Below are 26749 nucleotides of genomic sequence, written 5' to 3' on the forward strand. Positions count from 1 at the left end.
CAAACAACCCACCTTGTAATATAGAGGACAAAGAATGTGAAATATCTCAAAGATACAAAAAAAATTCAGGAAACTTAAAATGTAATGAGAAATAAACTGTTGAAGGTGATATATCTTCAGGTGTAAAATGCCTAAGGGCAAATTAAATAAGGAGTCAAATTTTTTGTCTTTTGCTTTCACCAGGGAGAGGCATGCATCTTTCTCCACATTAAGATTATAGTTTTTACCACAGAAAATTGTCTTCAAGCCAAAGTGGCATGAACTATCAATTATTGGCAAATAACTAAACCAATCAGGAACTGAAATGTGATCAACAATTTGAGAAAAGTCTTCAGTCATGCTGTGAAGATACCTGATTATTGCTTTGTGTCTGTCTGGTTTTCTGTTTTCTGCTTTCTTGTCTTAAGCAGAGAAATTAGCTTTTAATCATACATTGCATAGTGTATTACACATGGTGCCATCTTCTGATTCTTAGGTTGACCAAGTATGTTGTGGTCAAAAGTGTATAACTGCCTGCTAGTTAACAATCCAATTTCCTCTAAAATGGGATAACAGGATTTATGCTTTAAAGTTGCTCCCCCCCCAAAAAAAGGAGAGAGAGATATTAAAAAAATAAAAGAGATTTCCGGAGAGCTCTACTTTATATATCTGTCCTGTCTGCAATCCAGACTTGTTCTTACTTGTAACTGTAGAAGTAGGCAGCAAGCAACAGTGAAAGGTGAGACTTAAGTTACCAACATAAGATGATAAAATTCTGGATTTTTTTGGCAACACAAACATTTAGCATTAGGAACATGTAAAATTTTCAAACAGAATTGAGGAGGATTACCTGTTGAACTATGCCCTTTTCAACATCTTCTGTGTCATCGCTGTTGAGATCTTAAACTTCTAACCCAAAACCTAGTGTTTGCCAAGGAAGCATGAATGGAAGGTTTGGATGAGGCTTATGGTACTTGTCAGCCTGCTTGGCCAAAGCTCATGCCTGATTATCTGGTCGAAAGAAAGCTTTTTGAAATTAACCTTGACTTGAATTGCTTTATTTTATTCTGCTGACTAGTATTTTATGCCATGTTTGTGTTATATTGTATTAGTACACCCTGGCTCAGCTCACGTTAGCCACATGGAAGCTGTAGTTCATCATATTGTCAACACCTGAAAGGGGGTAGCTGAGTTGTTGATTTGCCTGGCTGAGTTCAGTATCAGACCAAAAAGTGTCAATATAGAAACTCAGTTTAGAAAACAAAAAGCTTCAAGATTGCAGTAGGACAGTCTTAAGAATAGAAAAAAAGGGATATACATTAAATTAAACAAAACTAATTTTTAAATCCACTCTTTTTGTATCTACCAAAATATAGACCAAAGGCTCCACATGTCAGTTTGTCTTATCATTTGATTCCTAAATGTCTCTGCTAAAAACAGAGATACCAGAAAGATAAGGTACAGTAAGTATTATTTCTTTTGAAATATATACATATAAAATTCATTCTTAATACTGGCTTATATGTATTTTGAAAACAAATTATGCACTTCTGAACCGTGCTGCCATGTGTATACATAGCATACCTTGTGTGGTTTTTGAAGTGGGTGAAGCAGGTAGGTATCACTTGCTCAGTCCTAGAACTTAATGGGAGATACTAGATTACATATAGTTCAGTACTCAGAAGAGTCAGGAAAACTTACGGTCTAGAAATGCTGAAGGTCAGATGAGACTGGTAAATAGTTGAGTGATAATTAAAAGCACAAGTGCAAATTTAATTAAAATTGATGTCTGGTGCAATTAAAAGACAGGCTTGATAAAAGCAGCAGCAGTATATCTGTCAGAACGTAATTACCGAGCGTATGAATACAAGTATCTGTTTTTACATTGATCACATTTTTAAGAGTGAGGATTCAGAGTCAATAATAACATTGCCCTAAGATAGCTTGTTTAGATCGTAAGCCTGTGACAAGAAGGCCTGAGGAAAAACTAATTCCCAAGACTTTCTGAGGAAAATCATGTTTTGTTCATAATGTTCACTGAAACTTCAACTTCTGTCACCTTGTTTAATGTATTTGGTTTACTGTTCAGTTGAATAGAGAAACGATATGTAAACCAAGATTTTGGTCTGTGATGATTTGAAGTAGGAAAACATGAGAACAATAATTTTGGTTTCAAGGGACTTTAATTTTTTTTTTTAATAACATTGTGTTTATTTTGCCGCTAATGAAACATCTGATTTCTTTTCAGATGTATGTAGTCAGAATTCAAATAAGGCTATAAAAATTATTTTTTCTAGGAAGTTAGAAGACATTAAAGTAGCCAAATGTACAAACAGAAAAGGAAGAAAAATAAACTGAAAAGCGGAATCTGTGATCATTCATCAAGAATCCAAAGTAAAACATGAGAATGAAGAGGAAATGAAGGACTAAAAATAAAAAGATGGCTAGAATGGTAAATGGCAGAATAACAGGATTTGTTAAGTACTGTGGATTTTTACAGATTTGTTCATAAAATCTAGTTATTTTGAATCTCCAAAAATTCAGATTCATATTGTAATAAGTAAGTGAAATGATTCTATAAAAATGAGGGAATCATAAATGTAGAACAAGGAGTGAATTTCAAAAGCAATTAGGATTTATAGCATATGTTTTTCAAAAGAGCTCAACACCCTTTGGAAAGCCAGATTTCCCAAAGAACTTTTTATGCTGGCTGGTGAGATCTTTTACAATTCTGTCTGCAGATGTGTATGCATAGCACTTGAAAAATCAGAGACTTACCTCTTTGGAGAGTTGGACCAAACAATCAAAATTCACTATCAAGATATGTCGCGCATAGCTTTGTTTTGTTTTGTTCTTCTGCTGCAATTAATATGCTTTTACAGAAGACAATAGAGAAATCAGCAGTTTTCATGCTAATTTAAAGTTGAGTAAAGGGGAAAGCAGTCAATTAAGGCATTAAAGAATTGTTCCTGAAAGGAGCATGTGAAGGGATATTGTGGAGTTTTTGAACATAGACTTTGCAAACGTAGTTAAACTTTGACCACAGCTATAACTCTGGTAACCAGTGTCTGTTCCTAGAAGGTCTATATTAAAATGTAATTTCGCTGGCAATCTTGAGCCCTCAAAAAAGAAGTTGAACTGCTTCATCAGCTCTTGCCTCTCGTTGTATATGATAGTTACTCAAGCAGTGAGGAAGGACTTGGCATGGATCTTCTAGTTAGAAGAGGTTACTTAGAATGGACAGTGTTGTAATTAAAAATGTTTCCTACTCTGCCATATTGTTAATTTGTTCATTCCCCATGGTTTACAGTGAAGTCTAGGGATGCTTGCTTTAGAGGCTAGAGTGGAAAAATGTATCCTTCTGCATTAGTTTCTATACTGAGAATGGTGTGTCCTGTTTGAACACTGCAGGAGTGAAAGGAATCAGAAAAAGACACAGATCTCTGAGCTTAGATTGCACATTCGCTGCATTTAGGGCATTTCTAATACACTATTGAATTAAGTTCAGATAACTACTGGCGATTTTTTTTTTCCCCTGTCTTTTTAATATTTCTTTGATTACTGATTATTTTAGGGGAATTTTTGCCAATGCCACGATGCATCTTTTCAGATACCTGAGCATGTGTTGAGTGACTGTAAACCTGTGTTTAGAGAACTAAATCAAGCCTTAGATTCCTTCCTAAGAATCACCCTCTGTACTCTTGTGACTGAGGTTATCTTCAGAATTAAATGTAATAGAAGTCCACTTCCTTTTCCATTTATTTTGATGTATAAATATTTGAAATGCTTGATTTCTATTGTTTGGATACAAATCTACTTAACTGTGACATTTGGGAAAAAAAATCATTGGAGTTTGCCTTTTCATGTGGAATTCAGTGTTAAGTATACATTTAAGTGGAAGTCCAGGAACCACAAATGTATTTAATAAACTTGTTACCTTTGGAGTCCTGTATGAAAGTTCAATTAATGTTAATGAAAATATGCTTCTAATAACTTCGTTACAACATTTCTAGTCACTGGGAAATTGTGAGAACATTCCACTCCATTTCAAATTCCAAAACAAAGCATAATTCTGTATAAGGAGTAGAATTCACTGTTTCCTAATTGTTCTTGAAAACATTGATTTTCTGCTACTTTATTTTAAAACAGCAGCATGACTACTGTAAGTGTATTTAACTGAAAGGAAAGGTACAAACCCCAGATCTTAGTAAATATAATTTGAATTGTGACCTTTAATGGTGGCTGGCAGAGTTCAGACTTTTTATCTGGCACTGGCAATTGAAAGGTATTCTCCAAATTCTTGTGCTCAGTTGCACTAAAACCCTTCCTACCCGATGACCAGTTTTATTTGCGTGATAAATTAGATATGATAATTTTGCTCTTTTAGCTGATTCCTGCCTATAATCCATTTCTCATAATAATTAAGGCTAGGAGCCATCTGTAGTATTGCAAAGGAAGGAATTTTGTATTTTTCCCTTATTATTTAAAATGCTTACAGTTCTGGGAAAGTCTATGCAAGGATGGAAAAATGAGCTGACTGAGAGAATTCCTTACTCCCTCCTCTCTCTTTTTCTCTTCTTCTGTTACCCTGACAAGACTTTGGGATATAAGTTCTATCTTGAACCTCAAATATTCTTTGCTTCTTTTCTTCCTTGGACAAAAATACAAAGTTCGGCTTTGTGTTCCGTTTCTTCTCGGTGTATACGTCCTGGCTCACTCATCCTTCTATTCTTCACTGATCTCACAAGTCAGGACTTGTTCTGCTCTCCTTCCTCCAGCATACATCGTTAAATAAGCCACTTAAAATGGTTAAAATGGTAATGGACTGAACTCCTTCCAACATCAAATGCCAGGTCAGCTTTCCTTACCTGTCTACTAACCCTTCTAGCCAAGCAGGGCTATGGGCTTGGGTTGACTGGATGCCTTTTTGAGGGCTGACTTCAGTGAGTGGTGAAATATACCCCTTCCAAATGTCTTAAGTGGAGCACTTAAAAATAGAAGTCCAAGGATCCCGAGGCACTGATGGAAAATCATGGCCTTCCCTTTTCATCAGCAAAATCACATTATAATAGTAAGGCTATTTTCTCATTCACCTTGTTCAGCCACTTTTCCTTAAACTGAATGGATTGTCATTGATATTTTTTGGTAGGTATGGCTGTACATTGATGGCTATGAAAGCAGTTAGTTCAAGACAACAGAAAATCTGATTCTTAATACTTTATTTTTGTTGAGCCGTCTCTCCACTTTTAAGGGCGTTATTACTGGTTCATCGTAAGTGGTAAGTGTCCCAGATCATGTCTACAAGGATCACATTTACCAGTCCGTGTACTGTAAGAGTACCTGCAGATGCAATGCGGTAGTCTCATGGGAGTCCTACACTGAAAAAAAAAAATCCCACCCTGTACTTCCAAAATGAAAACGGAAAGAATTTCTCCTGGAAAGTGGCAGCTGCGTTCTGACATTCATGTAATGGGAGCAACTGAAAGCTTTATGGTGTGTAACTGTGACACTGCATTCCAACATAAGCTTCTCCCTGCCCTTCTTCCAACCAATAAACTATTCTTCCTCTCTTTTCACTCTCACCCCTCCTAATCTTCTTCTGTTTATATGCTTTAATCATAATAGCAACAAATCCATCCCTGCCGGTATTATCACACCGTTGCAAATTTTGGCTGTCTCCTTTGGCACGTCCCTTGTAGATGGAATGATATTGCCCACTTTGATGGGGCTTAATTCTCTATGTAAAATACTGCTCTGTCAATGAATATTTTCTCTATTAAACTATTTTCTGTCCAACAATAAGATACAGATTTTTGGGAGAACAGTTTTCTCATTATTACCTTAAACCATAAAAAGGCTTTTTTTTTTTTTTTTTTTTTTTTTTTTTTCCCCAAACATTTTGGGCAAGTCTTCAGTTACCCAAATATTTGTAGTACAGAGTAATTTGCATTTCAGCCCTGTGAGACTTGTAAATGTAATGAACAGTCTGTGTGTTTAATATTTTTTATATTTTTAATAATTCGCAAATAGTTCAGTATGTAGAGCTGACCTGTTGAGAAATAGTTTGTAGTGTCTGTAGAGAACACTCCTGAGTTCTAGTCTTTTGTATGTTTAGCAGAATTCTGGGCTTCATCTGGAAAAATTCTAGGAGTACTTCTTATTGGAAAATATTTCAAGTAATGTGAAACAACAGGTAATTTTTTTCCTGTGCTGTGACCCACTTGTAAGGTGAGGTATGGATGGTCCCTCTCCTGTTGCCATTAAACAGGTTTCAGCATTGGAAGTCACATATTGCGGTAGATATTAACAACCTTTTGAAAGGTGTGATTGAAAGCATATTGATTTCAAAGGGAATTATCAAAGGTCTCAATTTACTGTGCAGTCCAAGAGGTTATTCTGTAACTACCATGGTAAGTGTTTTACTGCAGCCATGGTCTTCATCTGTCTATGCAAGAATAGAATAAGAGAATCTTGGTCTCTAGAGCTGGGAATATTGTGTCTTTGGTGAGATCTGCATTGACTGTAGACTGTCATATTTAATAACTGAAAAATAAATCCTTTAATCAGAATCTATTCATGGGGCAGAATTAAGGCCCATTATATTGATGGAAATTTTGCCACTAGTTTCAGCAGGAGCAAGATCACACACCCAGGCATACAGTAGGTGGAATCAGAGAGGACCAGAAGCATTCAGTAGGGTATTGGACACGCTGCAGTCTCATTAGGGCTCTACCTTTTCGGTTACTCTGCTTGTGACCACTGTTGGCAAAGGTAATTTCTTACTCTTAGCAACTGAAGTTAGATACTACCAAGATTTCCATGCCTCTCACTTTTTTGCTACTGAAAGATATATCCCGAGTTATTTTCATCGCATTGTAGTTCTTCTGTAATTAAACTCTGCAGAGGAAGTTTTAGTATACACCTAATAACATCATGCGAAGTTAATACTGTAGAAGCCTGATTGTTCATATTTTAAAAGGACTCTTCATATGGCTGGTCCAGTGAGTTCAGATGCAGGATTCCAACATACAAGGCTCAGAATCAAATTTGTGCTAAGTCAGTGGAAAGTGGCTTTAAAGTAGACATAAATTTAGTCACACCTCACCTTGGTGCAAATGACCCTCAGGCCTACATACCTAAGGGTGTAATCATTGTTGCTAGCACTGTATTCGTTGTTACGCTGAAGACTACAGTTTGAAATACAAATACATTAAAAAAAAAAATGCTGGTCCTTGAATTTTGTTTCCATCCAAGTGGAACTGCCAGGAAGCACTGGAGGCTTGGGGCATTAAAGATGTACTTCAAATAGAATTGGATAATGTATGTTAAATAAAGAAGGTGCCAGGACATGGAAAAACCTTGTGATCACTGTAAAGCATTTTAAACAGATGAGAATATTGCCTGCTATTTATATCATCAGGTAGAAGCTGAAAGAAAACAGTAACAAAATAAACCCAAGTTTTCATTCTTTTGAAAAATGTGTGGTTTATATATATTTGAACATAGTGGATCAAATTCAGATGTTGAAGGAGGGGTAACTTATATGATAATATTGGATATATTGAGTGTAAGAAACTGTAAGTTAGTATGAGTGATAGATGGACAGACTGGGAGAAAGTATAATGTTTAAAATGGTGTTGGAACAGGTATATTAACTTTTATTTTCAGGGTATCCTACTAATTGCTTTTTCTGCTAAATTCTTCTCTTCTTTTTACCACATAGAGTAGAAGCAAAGGTGTGCTAGATACACAGTTGAGTTAAGGAGTCTCTGCTGCTGACAAAAATTGGTCATAGTTCTGTTGGTTCACACAAGGGAGTCCTGGCATTTTCCATCACCTGGGAAGTTGAGTTTTTCTGTTTTCCTGTCATTGAATAGCATCAGCTAAAAATTAACATCTACTTAACAACTTAAGCTATTCCTGTCTTCTTTTTTCCAGGATAGTCTGTAAAAGTACAGCACAGGTTAACTGCCTATGAGGTGCTTCAGTATATTAGTTTTGCTTCTGCATTTCATTAGTAAGGAATAGAATGGCTATTTGTAGCTGGTGTATGTTACAGCTAAAAGAATGCCTTCAACTAACTTGTCCCAGGAATGGTAACGTACCTCAGGCAGAGAATATACCAGAGGCAGAGTATGAAAGGAGGAAATGCTCCTTAAGTTTTTTTTTTAATAATATTTCTCTGATTAAGTCATGAAAAATAAGGAAAAGATTTGGCATTGTGAATGAGCCTGTAGAGTGGGGAAAGATAAAAATTCAGGTTTTTGTGATCCATTGTATTACATTTGACTACTTCAAAAGGAAGGTACAAGAAAACTGATGGTTGGGAAATTATGAACTAGCATACACAAAAAGGAAGTTTCCTCTTAAATTTCATTAACTGTTGCTTGGCTCACATATATTTGTGTGCCATTTACAAATAGTGACTTTGTCTAATATCGCTGAGAACAGCATTGTCCGTACAACTGGTTAATCTTCCCTTTAAAAAAAAATAAATCTTAGTATGACCTTATATTTTGCAACAGTTAATACCGCAGTAGAATACTGTGAAGTTGTGAAGATTATGCACAACTTCGCAAGATGAGTATCAGTGTGTCCTGTATCTTTCATTACCCTGTATCTTGAAGGAAGTTAATGCTGTTGAAATGTTTGGAAACAATGCATTTCTGAGGTTTTCAGGAAGATTCGTATGTATGTTGTTTCTTAGAGAAACCTTCTGTGGAATGTGGAAGGAAGTATATATGTATGTATACTGTTCCCTGAAGAACTGATACAGCTGATGCTTTCTGTGTATGTCCAAGTAGAAATAGCTAAAAAAATTGGATATATGGTTGTTTGAATTTATATTACCCTGAATCCAGCCTGTTGTAGTCTCCAAAGTTCTCTCTTTTGTAATTCAGAGGGATAGAGACATATCTAAGTTGACCAGCTCCCTTAAGGTCAGTAATAGTCATGAATTTTTATAGAGGTGAGAAGGGGTCTGCATGGGTTGTGCCTGCGGTCACAGAGAAACGAGAGTGGTCTCTCTTTCACACACTTTGATAATTCTCATTTTGCCTGATTTGTTCAAATCCAGAATAAGAATTAATTGAATTGATTATCCCAGTCTATTAGACTATGCTATAAGTAATTTTAACTAAAAACATGAAGTATGGACAAAGGAGAGTACATCAGATGCCAAGAGGCAGAGACAACCCTGCCATCAGACAAAGGTAAACGGAAAACTGCACTCGAACAGGAAAGAGCCCTTGTCACACAGCCAACCTGAGCTTCGGATGTGATGCAACACAGTATTAAGGCAATATTGTTTGTTAGAAGTATGTTATGAATTTCTAGTTACTTTGCAGATCTGTAGAGGAGACTTTGATTGGAGCTTGGCTACACTTCTCCGCTGCCTCAGCTCTTGCTGACTGTGCTCTTGTTTGACCTTCGAGTGACAGTCTGGCCAAGGAACAAGAGTGAGAAGGTTGAGAAGACAAGCACGTCAGCAGAGCACTTTAAGGAGGCAGCCTTGTCCGTTGTACACATATTGTAAGAATTAAAAGTCTGGGTGTGCAGGAGAGGGACTTAAAAATGTTATCTTCATATTCTCTGTACTTACTGTTTCTTATACATCTCGTGAGTCATATTTGCAGAGATATGGTTTAAGAAAAGCTGGCTTTTCTCACTGCGTGTGTGGAGTAACAAAGTATACAGTAAAGGGCTAAGGGTCTCCCTCCGTCAGTGCTCTTGTGAAGGTGAACGACATATGTCACCATGGAGAGAACTCATGCATTTTAGCTCGGCGTAACATGGTTTATAGGACAGAGAAGTGTAAGTACTATCATACAAGGCAGCTGTGTCCCAGAAAGAGGTATTCAGACTGAAATAAGTAGAGGGAAAGCCTAGGAAGATAATAAGGAACCTAAATTATGGGAGGAGCTCAGGATATCTTGGCTCATTTAACCTCATTAAACAGAGAATGTGTATATGAGTGCCTTCTATAAACATTACAAGGAGTAAATACAGAGAAAAATAGAATTGTTATGCAATTATCTATTATGTTATATTAGAATAAAATACTTATATAGGATCAAATAGATAGAAATAAATTCATAAATTTAAACTGATTTCTGGACACAGAAGTATTGAATCTGAAGTAACCATCCAAATAAGTAACAGGAAGAAAACGATATTGTTTTTAGTGATTCTGAGTAGTTAATGGACAGGTCTGTAAAAAAAGGTAGGAGTGTACATTTGTTATGGTTGCTGTAGTTTTTGCACCATGAATAATTATGTAAGTTCATATATTTAAGTTGTATATTGTAAATGTCATTCATATATATATGTATGAAATTGTAAATATTAGTATAAAGTATGTCTTATATTTCAGTACCTAAACTCCTGTTTGTGGACTTTCCCATAGTTATCCAAGAAATATGTCTTGCCCTGACTTGAGGTATAGCTTCTGTGGCCTTGATTGCCTTCCCTGGAAGCAGTAAAGGTTGACCACAGGTTGACAAAGGTGGACCAAAGGTTGACACATTATGTACGGTGTTCTTCATAATACTGAAAACCTTGTAGATGGCAACTGGTGTGTCTTGTTTACATGCTCACAACAAAATTCATCAAAGATTTGAAATTACAAAGGAATTCTCCATCGGCACTGATTTCTGTGTTTTGTTTTGGTAGCATTTTCTGTTGCCTGAAAAAAAATCCTTTTTTAATTTTAATTAATTAATTTTAATTTAATGAGTTCCATATCGGAAAAGGGGGCCTATGCCAGTGGTAGTGCTGTGAGTCTGCCATCTTCTCATCCTGTGCTGGATCCTTGGTTTTGGGGGTTTGGATCTTTTTCCAAGGCATCATAAAGTATGTCATTGGGTGCTGGAGGATTTCTTATAGTTTGATGGGAAGGAAATGCAGGATGGTTGTGGACTGGGTTTAGTGATCAGTCTTGTGCTGGAGTGTTAACAAGTCTTATTTTGTTAACAGTGTTCTTTGAGTAGAATGAAATATTTTTTCTGTAGTGTTCTAAACTTCATGTTTCATTCTGATTTTTTGGAGGAGGGTAAAAACTTTGCAAATAACCTTTAATTGTTTTTTCCCTCCTGAAAGGGTATGTTTCTTTCCTGGGTGTAACTACTCTGCAAAGATTCTGCCAGCTTGCTGTGTAACTGAAACATGCTTTAATTTTATTTCCTTTTTTTTTTTTTAAATGCGGTAACCATTTAGAAAAAAGAAGGGAAAGAAGGAAAAAAAACCCAAACATTTTAAGTCAATGCATTTACTTTTCGTTCTTCCTGGTTTATTAGTTTAGTCAGTGTATGTAATATGCAGTTGTCTTAGGACAATGTTGCATGAGAGAAGTGAATGTATAAAAAACATTATCAGGCCTTATGTTAACTTTTTTACAGCTTCCTGATACAATGTTGTGGTTCTGGAAATTGAGAGTGTCTGCCACATCCATGTAAGGTGACATTTCTCTCTCTTGCACCATTCCTGTTGGTAACAGTTCTACAGTTGGGAACTGATAGCTTGGTGCAGCGTAGAAGTTGATGTCAACACAGATTTCTGATACCTGCTTTAACATTTGAAACTTTTAATTTCTTTCCATCACATCTACTTATGTCACTTGTCCCACCCAAAATATTATTTTGCATCCTTTGCAGTTATAGCCCTTAAAAATTTGTGGAGTTATGGTTCTCCGCCCCATTGCCTTTTTGCTCCCATTCACTAAGCTATTCATATTCCTCTCTCTATATGTAACTTCCTTCAGAAATTTTCTCATCTAAGCCCTTCATTAATTTTATGCTGTATTTGTGGCTGGCTTTTGATTGAAATCTTCCCTTTTAAGATGTACAGCACAGAATGCAATCTGCGTTGTCTCCCAAGGAGACAAAGCTTCTTCTGCCATTTGTGATGTGTTTCCTCACTATATGTAATGTTACCTTGCAGAGCTTCTCTATTGCTTGCTTTCTGCGCCGTATCATATTGCAAACTTGCTTATCATTTGCTGTTCACCATTTCCAATGTGTCCTTTCAGCTCTTTTACTTACCAGGTTTTTTCCCACTTGTTCATGCTTTAGATTATTTTTCCTGGGCATATTTAAACAGTAGTAGCTTCTGAGTTGGTTCTGTGAGCTGAATAATTAAAGTACTAAATTTAACTTAAGAGAACCTCATTATTATACTGTTTCTTTCCAAATTTTGGTTTGGTTTTGGGCTTGGTTTTTTTGTTGTTTTTTTTCTGTGCTTCTGCTTGGAAAAATTGCCTTAAGCATCCTGAAGCAGGTACCCTGGTTGGATCTCAGAAAGCTGGTTTGGCATGTACTGAAGCACTGCATTCATTGGAAACTGCAATCTAGCTACAAAAGAGAGGTAGTGACAGTCATTATGAAATAGCTCTAGCTTCTCTGCTGCTGCTGCCTATCTGTAATTTGAAGACCAGATCTGCAAACATTAACCAAATACATAATAGGTTTCTGATTTCTAAGCAGACGAATGTCAAGGTCCTTTAGTGCAAATGCAGACTTTGCCTGACTAAAAAGTAATAGAAAAGCAGTATACAACTTTTTCTGTATATCAGTGAAAGTTATGATATAGCTAATCTGCTTCAATGGCAGAGGAAGCCTAGAACTGAAAGACTGCACAGAAGTGAAAATGAAACACAATGCAATTGCAGACATCATGCACTGATGTTAATGGGGCTGACCTGCATTTATTGTCTTGGCATGCACTTTATAGGCACTATGCATGTAGTACAAAGTGATGTTTAGTAATTCTGAATCATTCAAGACCGGAACCTGGGAATTACTGCACATCTGCAGCTTTTACAGAAGTAAATACTAAATTCCAGTCTTCATACATTGCAATATTAAGTGGCACCAGTATATTTACAGTGTTTTCAGTGCTGGAAGCGGTACACTGCTATGAACAGACCTTTTCAGAGAACACTTACTCAAATACTGCTTTATTAGTAGCATTTGCTCCCCTAAAAAGTGCTTATTGAGAAGTATGCTCTGCTGCTTCTAATTAGAAGTCTTAGATCCTCTGTATGGTTAGTGAGAGGCAGAAGACTCTACTAGAAAGTGTTTTCAGTTCATGTGGTGTCTTCTGAGTATCTGTCCATGACTGACTTCAGTTGAGAGTCATGGGTAATTTAATTCCTAACTTGGGCACCTCAGTTAAGGGCCGGTAGTGAACTTGATGAAACAGCCAAAATGAACTCTGAAAAGGGCAAAGGTTTATTCTCATTCATTTTCCCACTGTTTCATGGTGCGATTTCAGCAGTTTTCATTAACCTGTATGTATGTAAAGACACACAGAGTTAGTGACTCGTTGTTCTTTCCTTGCTGAGCAGCTGATGAATGATCTCTTGATAACAGGAGGATCTGTATATAATTGCCAGGGATGACATACAGTGTGCTTAGAAGCTCAGTGAGACAAAATCAATTATTAAATCCCTCTGAACAGTTTGAGGTATTTCTGACTAAGTGAGGTGGATACACTAAAACTAGTATTTAAATTATTTTTCTGTATAAAACAAACCAGGGCCCATCTTGTGGCTCTTCACAGCAAGTGGCAAAATACAGCTTATATTCCAATAGTGAATCCTCCTCCTTTCCCCCTAGCCCCAAACATGATTGTTTCACACACATCTTCTATTAATAACAGTTCCTGGTCTGTGCTATTTTCTAAGCTGTGCCCAGACATCGTCTGGGAATATGCTGGCTGGCTTGGGCCAAAATCATTCCAGAGGACATAGTGAAAAGTTTTGGTGCTTGAGTCTAGGTCCTAGCCCAGTTTAGTTTACCAGTATGGAGGCTATGATGCAAACTGGAAGCAACAAGCATAGGTGATAAAAATTTTTCTACTAGTTTCACGTCTTTCTAGTTACAGAAGGCATACAAGGAAAAAATCACATGGGATAGTCAATAATCAGTGCCTCTGATATGATAAAGCTTAGGTTATTTCTGTACCGATACCATAAAGAAAACTGTTTGTCATACTTCTGTTCTGGTCATAGCTCAGCTCTGTGCACATGAGCCTACTTTACTGTGTTTAATTATGAATTTGCTCTTTTAGTGTAAGATGTCATTAATATTCATGTAACCAGTGTACTGCATGGGGATCTCTAGGTTTTGCTATATTTATTCAACAAAGAATTAGAAGCGTGTACCTGGGCGGTATGTGTACGCGTGCGTGTGTGTGTGCACGCGCATGTGTTGGACTTGGCATGTGCCCAAGGCAATACCTAGACCTAACGCCTTAGAGGTAACTGCTCGGGAGCTGTCAAGCAAGATTAAATCTAAAATTTATTTGGTAAATGAATCTTACGGACTGCTTGCATGCTTTTATGCTTAGTTCTTAAAAGTACATTTGATATTTACATACTAATGTTTTGTATCTTTGGCACTAATGTTTTTATTCATATATGTCTGTGTAAAAGCAAAAAAAAAATCCTGACTTTTTAAATAATGTTCAAATAATGTTCATCTTTACCTTGTTGCATTTATGCTGCTGTCCTCTCACCTACATAAAAAAGCTGGCTGGATCGTTGTATGCTTAAAGATGGCATTAAGTAGTTCTGCTCAACTGAACCATAATTTCTTCAAATACTGAGAGCAATTCTGCCTGTGAACGTCTGCGCATTCTCCACGTGCCTTCACAGCCCTGCACACGTTGGTTCCCTTGAAGAACTTGATCCCTATCTGGATCCTCAGTATGCCTATAAAAACTCTAGCAGAAGGTCCTGTGATCAAGAGTCTTGATCCAGTCTGTTCTCAAATGATGAAAACTCAAATACCCCTTAGTAAAGTCGAGCTGACAGACATTGCCATGATGCTGTTAGTGGCACTCGAAAAGTTTGCTTCTCCTAGGGGGCAAGAGTTCCTTCAGCCCATCAGAGAAAATTGAAGTGTATTATTTAGAATTTTAACAGCACGTTCACAGAGTTGCATACACTAGCTGTGCTTTTGTTTGGACAACAAATTAAGCTCTGCAGGGAGCAAATTATGCTGCTCATATACAAAGAGTTTTCTTAGAAAATTCAAAAAAAATCCTTCTTTCTGTCACTTAGTGTCATACATTATACGTAACAATGAGAAGTCTGGAATGAAAGGAACATAGAAAATTAAATGAATCTGGTGCCAAAGTGAAAATTTGGGCACTAATAAATAGGAAATGTAGAAAAATTAAGTTGAAAGTGTGAAATCAAGTGCACGTGCCCCTGCCTCACAGCAGTATGTTGGGAGGGGGCTTTAGAAGATGGTAACAGAAGACTCTCTTGAACTAAGCAAGCACTAACGAACTAAGCCACCGTTGCGTTCATGGTAAAAAAATGCAAACTTTTCTACAAAGTGTTGGTTATTTTTTTTTTTTTCTACCACTTTTTTTTACAGAAATAGTTTGGTTACCCAGAAAAGTAAGCTTTGGTTAGACCAGAGGATTGTGAATTACCATGCAGTTGTTTTAAGTCTTTCTACTTTCACAATGTGTATGTCAATTTGAAGACCAGATCTGCAAACATTAACCAAATACATAATAGGTTTCTGATTTCTAAGCAGACTAATGTCAGGGTCCTTTAGTGCAAATGCAGACTTTGCCTGACTAAAAAGTTATAGAAATAAGTCATGTAACTTCCTGAATTTCCATTTATTGATCCATAAAATAAGTATGGTAAGACTTCTCTGTGGGACTTAATTCTTATAAAGCACTTTGAAATTTTCAATGATAAGATTTTCTATTAACTGTGTTTGTCTGTTCCCATTTAATATGCCCAATCATTCGTTTAGGATCACAGGAGATCCATAACATAAAATAGAAGAAAGTGCACGCAGTATGTTCTTACTTCACAGCAGGAGTGAAATAATTTTCTTGTCACTTGAGTTGATTCTTTAGTTCTTTTGCTGTCATGGAATCATGTGGGTTTGTTGATACTGAGCTGTGACAGACAGTTTGCTGATTCATCAAACCAAATGGCATCTTGAACAGTTGAAGAAGAAATTATTCAAGATTTTAAAATATAACTCTATATTATATATATTGTATCGTAGTATATTACATTATACTATACTACACTATACTGTATTATGTATAATTCATGACTGAGCAAAGTGAATGGGTATGTCCAGAAAGTCCCGCTCTGGTGAGAGGAAAGCCCAAGCCAATGCTGTCTGGTTTGTCCTGTGTGTTTTCTTGGAAATCTGCTCAGCACAGCTGTGGTAATAAAGCAGGGAATACTTCCCTGACCCTCGTTGTTTTGCCTGCAGGTTTCTGCATACCGAGTAAAGAAATTGTGATTAATGTGGCATTCCGTGTCAAGGGTAGACTGTAGATTACCATTAAGTGCATCATTATGTTATCTTTGAAAAATTTACTAGGTTTCACCTGACAGATAATAGCTTTTCCTCTGCCAACACAACAGAGGAATAACAAACTAATATATGGGATGAACTAATATATATCAAAAGAAGTGTTACTTTTGACGGAGAAACAGCTTTTGCTTTTTGTAGGGTTTTGAAGGAATTTTAAGTAAAACTTCCGTGCTCGTTTTCTTTCCAGCCGTGTGACTTGAAGTCGTGCAGGTAGTGGTGCTGTTGCTGCAGAGCAGGGGTGTTTGGCTGCAGGGTCTGTGGGCGAGCTGCAGAACTGCGCTTGGATGCTTCTTTACTGAGCATCGGTCGGTGCGATGGGTCAGTTATAAAACATAATAGATTGCTTCCTTGCTTCTGCACGCTGATTTGGTCTCGAGTTCCTCATGGGCTCCAAGTTGCATAACCGGCATGGGACCTGAGCCTTATGTTCTTTTTGTTGGTGGTTATTATATTAACTGTTTCTGCCCCCTTGGTGATTAAGAACAGATTACGCAACAGGAGCGAAGAATTTCCAAACCCCTTCCCCGCTGAAAAGTCAATGTGAGCCTCCAGTGACCGCTGCTTCTGCCATTAAAGCAGAGCGAACCAGCGGGTTATTTCTGAGGAAGTTTCACTTTCTGGTATTTTCTTCAGTGGATCAGAGTCTTGTTGGTTTAGAACTTCGGTAGAGAGATCTGAGTGTGCCTGTGAGGTGTCGTGGGCAGGGATGGTCTGTCCGTTGAGAGCCAAAGTACAGGACTGAGAAAGCCTGGCTGTAATTAATGAATTCACCTACTTGGGGTCTCTTCTGAAACAGATCTTTAAAATGGCTCCTGCTCCTTTCTGTCAGTCAGCGTCTGCCTTTTCATGTCCTGCCAGCTTTTCTCTCCCGTTTTGTTTCTCTTAGGAAAATGTCACTCTATGTTAAGAGCAAGCGGCACAGTGTGACAGCTCCCTCCAGGCCCTCAGCTGTGTGAGCTCAGGAAGGTACACGCCTGAGGTGCCTGAATCTGTAACCAGCGTTTCTTGTGCGTAATCAGAAGTGCCTAATTTCGAAAGTATTGAGCTCTTCTCATTGGCATCACAGGAGTTAACTGCTCTGAAAATCGAGTCACTTTTTTGAATACTGGTTGTAAGTGGCATCCAGTTTTTAAGCGTGGTGTTACGTCCTCAGTATTGTTGTTTAGCACTCCCTGTAACAAGTAGTATTACCTGCTCAAACTTCGAATTGTAGCTGATGAATATATTTAAACTCTTTCAGTAGAATGCACTAATGAAAAATATTACTGTGGGGTTTTTTAGCTTGATCTGATTTCCATACTTTTAGTGGTTTTATAAAGAAACCATTTAAATATTTTACAAAAAAATCCTTTGCTGGTGTAGTTGAGACTATTAAATTGTGCAGTGATAAACAACAATTTATTGTAAATTTAATCGTTTGGCTTTTTGTACTCTGTTCTCATTTTAATCAAAACAATAAAACTTGCAACTGTTTCTGCAAATCCAAAACCATGTTGACATAACCATTATCCAGTGAAGACTTGAAGGTGCTCAGTTGTCACCTTGTCATCTTGTTTTAGATATATTAAAAGCTGAATAGAAAGCCCAGGTGTACAGGAACGTATGTGTTCTTTATGTAGGTAGTTTGGAGGAAGCATTTGTTTTATTCTTTAATATTTATATGAAGCAGTGATCACATGAAGTGAATCATATTCATTTAGGGATCCTGCCTAAACAAAGCTGGGTCAGTGCCATGCTTTTGGGGAATGGGCATTTAATATTCTTTGCTTTGAGGGCTCACTTTTCCTGTGAAATAATTAGTTTCTCTTCCTTCTGTGTTGTAAAATTTACTGTGCGGGTCATACATACCTGAAGTTGACAGACTGATCACTCTAGATACCAAAGTATATAAACAGTGACAAAAGTGAGACTCCAGAAGTCCCCACACCTTCCTACTGTGGTGTGTGTTGAAGGAATAATGGGCAGAACACATTGGGCTTCTCGGGCGGTTTGTCCTCTGGACACGTGCTCAGGCCATGCCCCATTCATTTTTTCAGTGATACATATACGGCTTGACTAGGGACTAGGAGCTGCCTTGGCACCCACATCGAATTATGTGAAGAGCTTGCAGGTAATGTTAGCTTTTTGTTGTTAACAAGACGTAAAACTTGTGAGACACTGCATCATATTACAGTCCCTTGAACCATTCAGGTCTTGAGCCCTATTTAATTGAAAGAGTTAAAAATTAATGATGAAAATAGAAGCAGCTGACTGGTGACTAACCCAAAGAATATCTATGCCTTACACGTTAAACTTTAATGTATGCGTCATACTGAGTGTTGAAATCTTGCAATTTAATAGCATGTTAAAGAAATAATTGTTAAATAAGTTGAATGACAGTTTTGCAAATACTGTTTATTGTCACAACAATCAACAGTGACAATTCCAGTATGATGTAAGAATATATGTACTATTTTTAGCAGGTTGACGAAAGCACAGCAAGGGTAGGTGATACGACTCACAGCTCTCAGCGACTCCTGGGCACAGAGCGTGTTTGCCTTCAGTAGATTCACTGGCCAACTTCCAGTAGTCCCCAGACCTGCTTGAGTCTCTGTGACTACTGTGTCTAGCTGCCCAGCTCTCTGCCTTCCCATGTGCTTAATCGATAAAAATCGCTGGACTTTGGGGCTAATTTTAACCAGGTGAATCTGGATTTCTCTCTCTAGTTATGTGTAATATTTTTTTGTGTTTTGACTGATTGTTATCACAAGAAACTTCTATCATTAAGTATGAGAAGGGTTTCTATAAATAAAGGAGTCATTAACCTTTACAGACTACTTAATGGTATATACTGTGGCATTCATAGGTGTGACGATACCTGGTGCTTATGACGACTGGTCTTCTAATAATTCTGAAAGTTGTAACTTGAATATAATTCTGTACCATCTACTTGATTTCAGCTAGTGTAAATTGCATATAGATAAGATCATGGCATTTGAAAAGTAAAAAAATTATATAACTGTTGTTGAGCATTTGAATCTCATTGATTTCCTTCATTTTACCTGTATATTTCTACTTCACTTATTTGAAGACACAAACATGACAGACTTTTTTTATGAACATGTGTGTCATTAGAATAAAATATGTTAAATCTGTTGTATCTGGAGTTGCGTTGCAAAGAAGTTGAACTACATCTTTAAGCAATTCTGCAGTCAAATGCACATTTCAAAATCCTGGCTCAGGAATCTAGCAGTAAACTAAGAAATAGTTGATAAGTGTTTGAAAAATATGAATTTTACATTTCTCTATTATTGTCTGCAAAAGATTAAAAAAAGAAAGAAATTAAATAAAATTATCCTCCATCTTACCACCATCTTTTAAATTTGTGTGTCATTAAAAAATGCAGGAATGCGTGGGACATTATAACAGCTTTCTTGGTTTGTCCTTTTTCCTCCAAGGTTTAGCAACTTCCCCCAGTGGTTAGTACAGCTCTCCAAGCAACTAATCCTGTATCTATAAACTGTAATGTCAAAGGATTAATGTGTGCCTGGGAACGCAGGTCAAATCTGCTTTAGATCACCACAGTTTGAGTTCAGCTCCTAGCTGAAATATCACGAAACTACCATATAATTTAGTACAAGTCTTGCATTCCTATTCTTCAGCTGCTGGTTGCCTTTAATAAAAAGAGGCCCAGGATTGATTTCCGTGCGAATGTATTTTTCTTTGTCTAAAACCAAAGTAGTATCAGCTGGAAAGTAGAAAGATTTCTTAAAATAGTTCCGTATTCGATATAAATAGCACTTTCAAAGTCTGCTTTTAAAATACTGTAGAAAGTACAGCATGGCAAGTTACCGATATTTCCTCAATTTCTTCTGTATGCTATGTTACAGTGCCCAGATTTTGAAAGCATCTCTTGGTGGCACGCCCTGCCTTCCACTGGATAGCTGCTGAGACCAGTGGTGCTGCACACAGATGCAGTGGCATACATTAGCTGAATCTCATCTGAGAGTAAAGACAATTATTTTTAAATATTTTTTACAAAAATCTGAATCTAATTTGTGCAATACATAGAATGATACATGCAATAAGCAGACATATATAACTACATCTATTTTATTTACTCTGAGTCACCGACAAAACACAGCAATTTATACCTAGTTATCTGCAAATGTAAGATCCAGAATCTCTGTTACTTTACTTTCTTGATACTTACGTTAGGTACTGCAGTCGTGTATTTTTGAGAGTTTTTCCTATATGAATTCTTGCAATATGTTTTTACTTCCAGAAAAAAGTGGCAGGTATCCTTTTAGAATATTCATTTGATCTTAACATTGAAATGTAATTGAGAGCAGGTATATTAATTTACTTCTGGTTAGTGTGGGTGGCCTTTTAATTAATTTCATTCTCTTTTAAGGCTACAGTGTATTCTATTATCGTAACATAAAATAATTACCAGCTTTAGAATATGTCTATTTCTTTATAACATAGAAAAAGCAATATTGTGCACCACTGTAGACATCTTAGTGAAGGGGCTGCATGCTTAGGCTTTTGTTCTGACCAAGTTTACCTATATTGAACTGCAAATTGAAAACCCCATGTGTTGTCAAACTGTAAAGTTACTGTCAGAGTGGCTGACATTTTTTTAATTTGGTTGGTTGGTTTACTTAGGGAAAATAGTTTACCAGATGAAATAAAAAGCAGTGTACTTTTGCTGAAATAAAAAACCTGCCTGGACCAGAGTGACGGTTCCTGCCTGCTGCCCTCTGGTGGGATCGCCGTCCTCCTGGAGCAAGTGGCTGTGCTCGCGCTCCTGGGCACTTGTTTCAAAACCGATAGAACTGAGCATTTCATAACCACGTTCTTGTTTGCTTCGTCTTTTAAAAAATTCAACTTGGGCATGCCACAAAGTTTGCCTACGTGTCTGAGGTGCAACGCGCCTGGAAACCCAACTTCATTTCAAGCAGAGACTCATTTAAAAATTAAGTCTCCTGGGCTGGGATGTGGTGCGGTAGGACTTTGCTGACAGTCATTTTCTCATGGCCTGGCAGGTTCTTCGCTCTGTGCTGCTGTTTCCGACGATAGAGCGTATGGCTCAGTCCCCTCAAGGAAAGCTCATGACCCCTTTGCTGTGCAAACTTCGTTACATTCTGTACATGCCCGTCTACCTGCTGTCCTTTCTACCAGAGGGAGTCAAAGCCTCCCTGGTGCGGTTTGCTCTGCGAGGAATGAAGACCTGTGATGAATCTTCCATAACAACCTCCGTAAATCTTTTCAGCGTGGACTGCATTGGTGAGCACCTTCTTTTTTGTTACACCAGGTTTTGTATTGTTCTTGTTTAGTGTTGATGTAGTTTGTGGGCAAAAGCTTAATACTAAAGCATGAATAAGTTTTGAAGAAGGACAGGTCTAATCTTTTCTCAAATTAAGACCATGGGTACAGGAAAACCTCAAATGAGTCAATTAAAAAAAAATCTTAAGAGGAAAATAACAAATAAAATATTTTCCTAAAGAATATATATTTCTTAAGAAAACTGACCTATACTGCTAACAGTATCTCGTGATCAAAACACTGTGTTACAATCTGGTTTATGTTACCTATGTCTGCTTACTTTTTGCATTTCATTCATGTTGGGTGGTGAAAATAAATCAGTAATCAGTTTCACAAAGGGTTCTTTGCATCTGTTTTTTTCAAAGCTATGATTTAACCAGCTGTATAGATTTTGTTATCTGAATTGGAATATTGGTAAATTCAGAAAAGAGCCTTCAGCCTACAAAGACACATAGAAGTTACTTTATGCACAGAAGAATTTCAGCACTTTTTTGAGCATATGGAGAAAAGTAGAAGATTAACGTTCCTCCAGTGCATATTGTATGCATATTTTGCACATTCTAGCAAGAGAAACAGCTTTAAGAAAGGGAATAATTTCAGATAAATTATGTTAAGTTTAGAATGAAAACCAGAACGTGGATTGTGCTATACTCCAGGTATTTTGGTAAGTTAGGAGTTGAAAACAATTTGGAATAGAATTGACGTGCTAACACAGTAATAATAGCAAGAAGGAAGTTTTGATTGCATTAATAGTAGTAAAAACACATTCCTACATTTCCAGTTGTGCTCTGTCTTCTATCAGTTAAATTTTACCTACTAATCGTCCAAACAGATGTGCCAGAGTAACTCCGTGATTGCACCGAGGTCCTATACCTCTTGCAGCTATCTGTGGATGTGTTGGTCTGTATTGGAGGCTAGCTGTAGGACTGTAGAGAGACTGAAAGCAGGGTGGACAGTGAGGGTTCTTACTGCCAAACCTAGACAGCCCTGTTTATGTTGTACAAACCTGGCATAATGACAGTCACTCCGCTGCAGTACCCTGTGCCTGACAAAATCAGGCTCCCAGTTGATAATGTGAACTTCTGACAGGAGTCCTGTGGTCTGTTGCTTCAGTTCCTACTAATTTATGACAAGTTTATGGTGACCCAGGAGAAAGCAAGCATGCAGTCATACGTACGCTAGGCTTTCAAGTTTCTTCCTTTTATAATTTAGTCTCAGAGAAAGGTATGTGAAGGTCTGTGGGGTCACATCTCCACAAGCCAGGAATCCTTCCCTGGTCCCCACAGATAAACTTTTACCTCTCAAAACTGGTTATCCACATCCAGGGTTGTATTGGAAATGGTCCTTGGCCTGCATTAACCTCCAAAAAAGCGTGGCCAGCCATTGTTTGTGAGGGCTGTTTGGCCCAGACCACAGCAGTGGCAGGAATAGTTCAACAGAACGGTTTTTGTGTGCCGCTGTTGGAGCCTGATGTGCCGAGCTCTTCGGTCCCCAGGTAAATGAGCCTGGTTGGTGTGTGTGTGTGTGTGTGTGTCAGCCTGTTGTAATTTTCTGTGTGCATCAGTGTCCGATCTGTGTCTAAGCTGTAAGGTAAACTGAGGCAAGAAACCAGGCTGAAGGCTCTTGTACTCATAGGATGTGATCTCTGCCTATGTTCAATTTATTGACTGAATTCGTTATACCAGAATGAAAACCCCTGTGAGCCAATGTCTTGTAAAACTTGCATTAATAGGTCTTATTGGTGCAACTAGTTCCTTTGGGCTTGTGATATCATCTCTCTTGAGCAGAATTCCCCTTTGGTTTCATCTTTGGAAACTGATGATGTTTTACAGCCCAGTGACTCAGGACCACATGTGTGGATTAATAATCTTAGGGCTTTCCGGATATTGCCTGTTAACCTTCTCTTGGATTGTTTGCGGACAATAGAAGATGTAACCATTCAGCAAAAATTTGCTAAATTGAGCACAACAACTGAGTCTGTCTTATGGGACCACTCATCTGTGAGTTACTGAAGCCTCTGAATTTGTGGTAAACGTTTTTCTGATTGATTCCTTGTCCCTTAATAAACTGCTAGATATGGTTCAGAAACGTTCAGCAAATGAAGTTGTTTCTCCTCTCCAGGAAGGTTGCATGTCAACTCATTAAAAATACACATATTGCCTTTGGCATGTACATCTGTTGCATTACTGTAATTGTAATAAAAGCTGTGATTAAAGGCAGAAAAGATGGTAAAAGTTTCCTTAAAACTAATACGTCCGTTAAAACAAACCAACCTGCCAGGGATTTGTTACCACATCCCAAGCTTAGTCACAACAATGTTTTCTCTCCTCTGAAAGGAAATGAGATTTGAAAACTTAATTATAGCGGAACTCTAAGACCGAGTGCTGCGCCCGTTGACATCAAGAGTGAAAAGCTCCATTCAGTGGCAGCAGAATCAGGCCCTTGGTTGAAAGAGTCAGTGAAGGAAGAATTATATTACATATCTGTCCCACCATTTCAAATGATGTTTGTTCCTGCTTCTTATCCAAACTCATCTTTCCATTGCCCTAACTTTATAGTTGATGATACATAGAAGCCCCAGTCACACAGCAGAAGGCATTGCGATGACACTGTGCAGAAAGGTAACATACCGTCTTGTCCCAAAGGGGAGGTAGTACAGAAACAGGAGAGACAGCAAGGACTGTAAAGAAAATGGATTGTAAGGAAGGATGGGAAGACATGGTGTGGAAGTAGTAAAGGACCTATTAGAAATAAGCAAAGGGGTCTGAAAGAAGTTTGCCTACCTGGATTAAACTTTTAGCAGAAGTTTCTTAGGGCAGAAGAAACGTTACAGTGAACAAACTAGCATTTGGGTACTTGTATTCGTGAAACTCAGAGATGAATAGACAGAAAAATTGGACATGAGTGACCTTGAGTTATCTGAAACATTGTCACTCTGTTTATTCAGGCTAACAAAACAAGGATACCCCTATCTAGCACGGTGGCGGTTGTTCTACAAATCATGTACGGTCCTGCAATGCCGGAATACTTTGGCACTCCAGCGCGTTGAAATTTGTAAACATTTCTTCGGTGACAGATGCCAGTAGCAGACTTACAGTGACAGTAAAGCGTTCTATCTACATGGGACAGGATTTATTGTCCAGCCGTTTGACTGGCAAACTTCCTCCATTTGTTTCTGTAAAATTTCCACAAAAGCACAGACATTACATAATGGGTAAACACCGCAAGGCTTTTTCAAGAGGCGGGCTTGCAGGTCAGAGGTTAACGTCTGGATGACAGTGAAGATACAGATAAGCACAATAGCAAGAAAAACCTCCAACTGGCCCAAACGCAGTGCGTCCTTTGTGATCTTGAACCTGTGACTTCCCTGGAGGAATCTCCCTGTTTGTTTAACCTATCTGGGGAGCGGGGGAGCCCGGGGATCTGGGGTGGGAGGAGGTCTGCTTTGTGCGGTTCAGGCAGGTTGGGAAGGAGGGGACTCGGAAACCTGAAATGAGGGTTTCACATGGGTTCAGGCTGTCACACGAATGCAGGCTGGAGACAGTAGATTTCCAGTTTATTTTAAGCATCCAAGAGATGTTGTAAGAAGACAAGGAACTAAGATTAAACTTCAGAGTTTGGATTCAAATTTTATCTTGTTCCAAGTGTGGAGACATTCAGATTTCGTGTGGAGTGTTTACATTTCCCTCATTTTACAGAGAAAAAAGGACTAAGGCGTTTTCAGACGCTACACTCTTATGCCAGCAGGACTGCATAGGAAGCAAGAGTCCTGGCTGAGGTATTGAGGCTTGTCTCCCAGCAGTAGCTACCTCTCTCTGTTAGCTGTACAGGATAGCAAAATTACACCCCTGAAGTGCCATAGAGTAAAAAGCTTTATCGTAGGTTAGAATTTGAAGAACTGTCGAATAGCATCTGGGAGATAAATTTGTATCAAAAGCCAGTGAAACATAGGCTTCCAGTTGCTATGAAAATGGAACATAAGCTTTTACATTGACTAAGTTATTTTAAAATTTTATCTCCAGGGAGCCAACTGGAAAATTTCATTCTGGGTTTGAATTATCCCAACCTTGGGAGTTGTCATGTGTTGAGATCTGTTTCTATTCCAATTCCCTTTTCTTAATCAGAGAGATTTTAAATATGACATTATGGGTGGTCTTCATCTGACCACTGCAGATGTCGTGCTGTCCAAATAGTTGGCATCCAAAGCAGGACAGGTGAAGAGATGACTGTTTCTCTTTACTGACCTCAAAGCGACCCTCTGTCTACTAGATACCTAAAATTGGAGGAGGTAAATCCCACTCTATCTACTGGCTGCTCATTTTGCTGCAGACATCAGAAAACAAGGTGATCTGAATTGTCCATGCAGCCTTTACCCTTGCTGCCAGGACAGTCAGGTATCCCATGCTTTGGCTGCACTAGAATTTATAGTTGCTGGTTTCTAGCGAGATTCCTCTTGTTTCTTTCCTACCTTCTTTGAAAACTCATTTTACTTTTCCACCTCCATTTCCTGACGAGATGGGAAATTTTTGGAGAGTTCTTTTTTGGGACTAAAATGCTGTAGAAATACCCATCTAACTGAAATACTTGGGTAAGGACAGTGCGTGGTGGTGTATTCGTGGCACTCAATAGCGCCTCCACCTATTCTGCTCATATTTTTCGGATGGTGCTTAAAGTGTTTAAAGCATTAGGTAAGCACTTGATAAATGAATTTACCTGAAATGGTGAAATAAGAGTGCTTTGCCCCCTAAAGAATATTTTAAAAAGCTATATAACCATATAGCTAAAATTTAGTTTACTTTTCTTTCTTTGTTTTTAAATTAAAATGGTGTTCTTTTCTTGCACTGAAATTAAAATTTAACTCCTAAAAGTAACAGAAGATACGATGCGCATCTCTAAATTCAGCACGGAAGGCAGAGCTCTTCTGATTTTGTTTTATGGAACGAAATCGAAAGAGCTCTGCGTTCCACACCGAATGGAACTAAAACTCTCCATTGAGGCATGCAAGGCCAAGGGGGAGTTGCGCATTATATTCTCATCTAGGTTTTATTATTTCAAACACTGTACTAGCACATTTGAAAAAGAACCTGACATTCAAGACAAGCGAT

At 37.9% G+C, this 26749-nt stretch overlaps 1 protein-coding gene across 1 annotated transcript in view; it reads left to right on the forward strand.

Annotated features, from left to right (window-relative positions):
* Nucleotides 1-26749, forward strand: part of LDAH (lipid droplet associated hydrolase) — a 128654-nt gene that overhangs the window by 65426 nt on the left and 36479 nt on the right. Inside the window, exon 5 of the mRNA XM_030037436.1 lies at nt 21365-21605. Within this exon, the coding sequence (XP_029893296.1) occupies nt 21365-21605 (241 nt within the window). The remainder of the gene's footprint in view (nt 1-21364; nt 21606-26749) is intronic.

The sequence above is a fragment of the Aquila chrysaetos genome, chromosome 15 (genome assembly GCF_900496995.4).
Source record: "Aquila chrysaetos chrysaetos chromosome 15, bAquChr1.4, whole genome shotgun sequence".
Lineage (NCBI taxonomy): Eukaryota > Metazoa > Chordata > Aves > Accipitriformes > Accipitridae > Aquila > Aquila chrysaetos.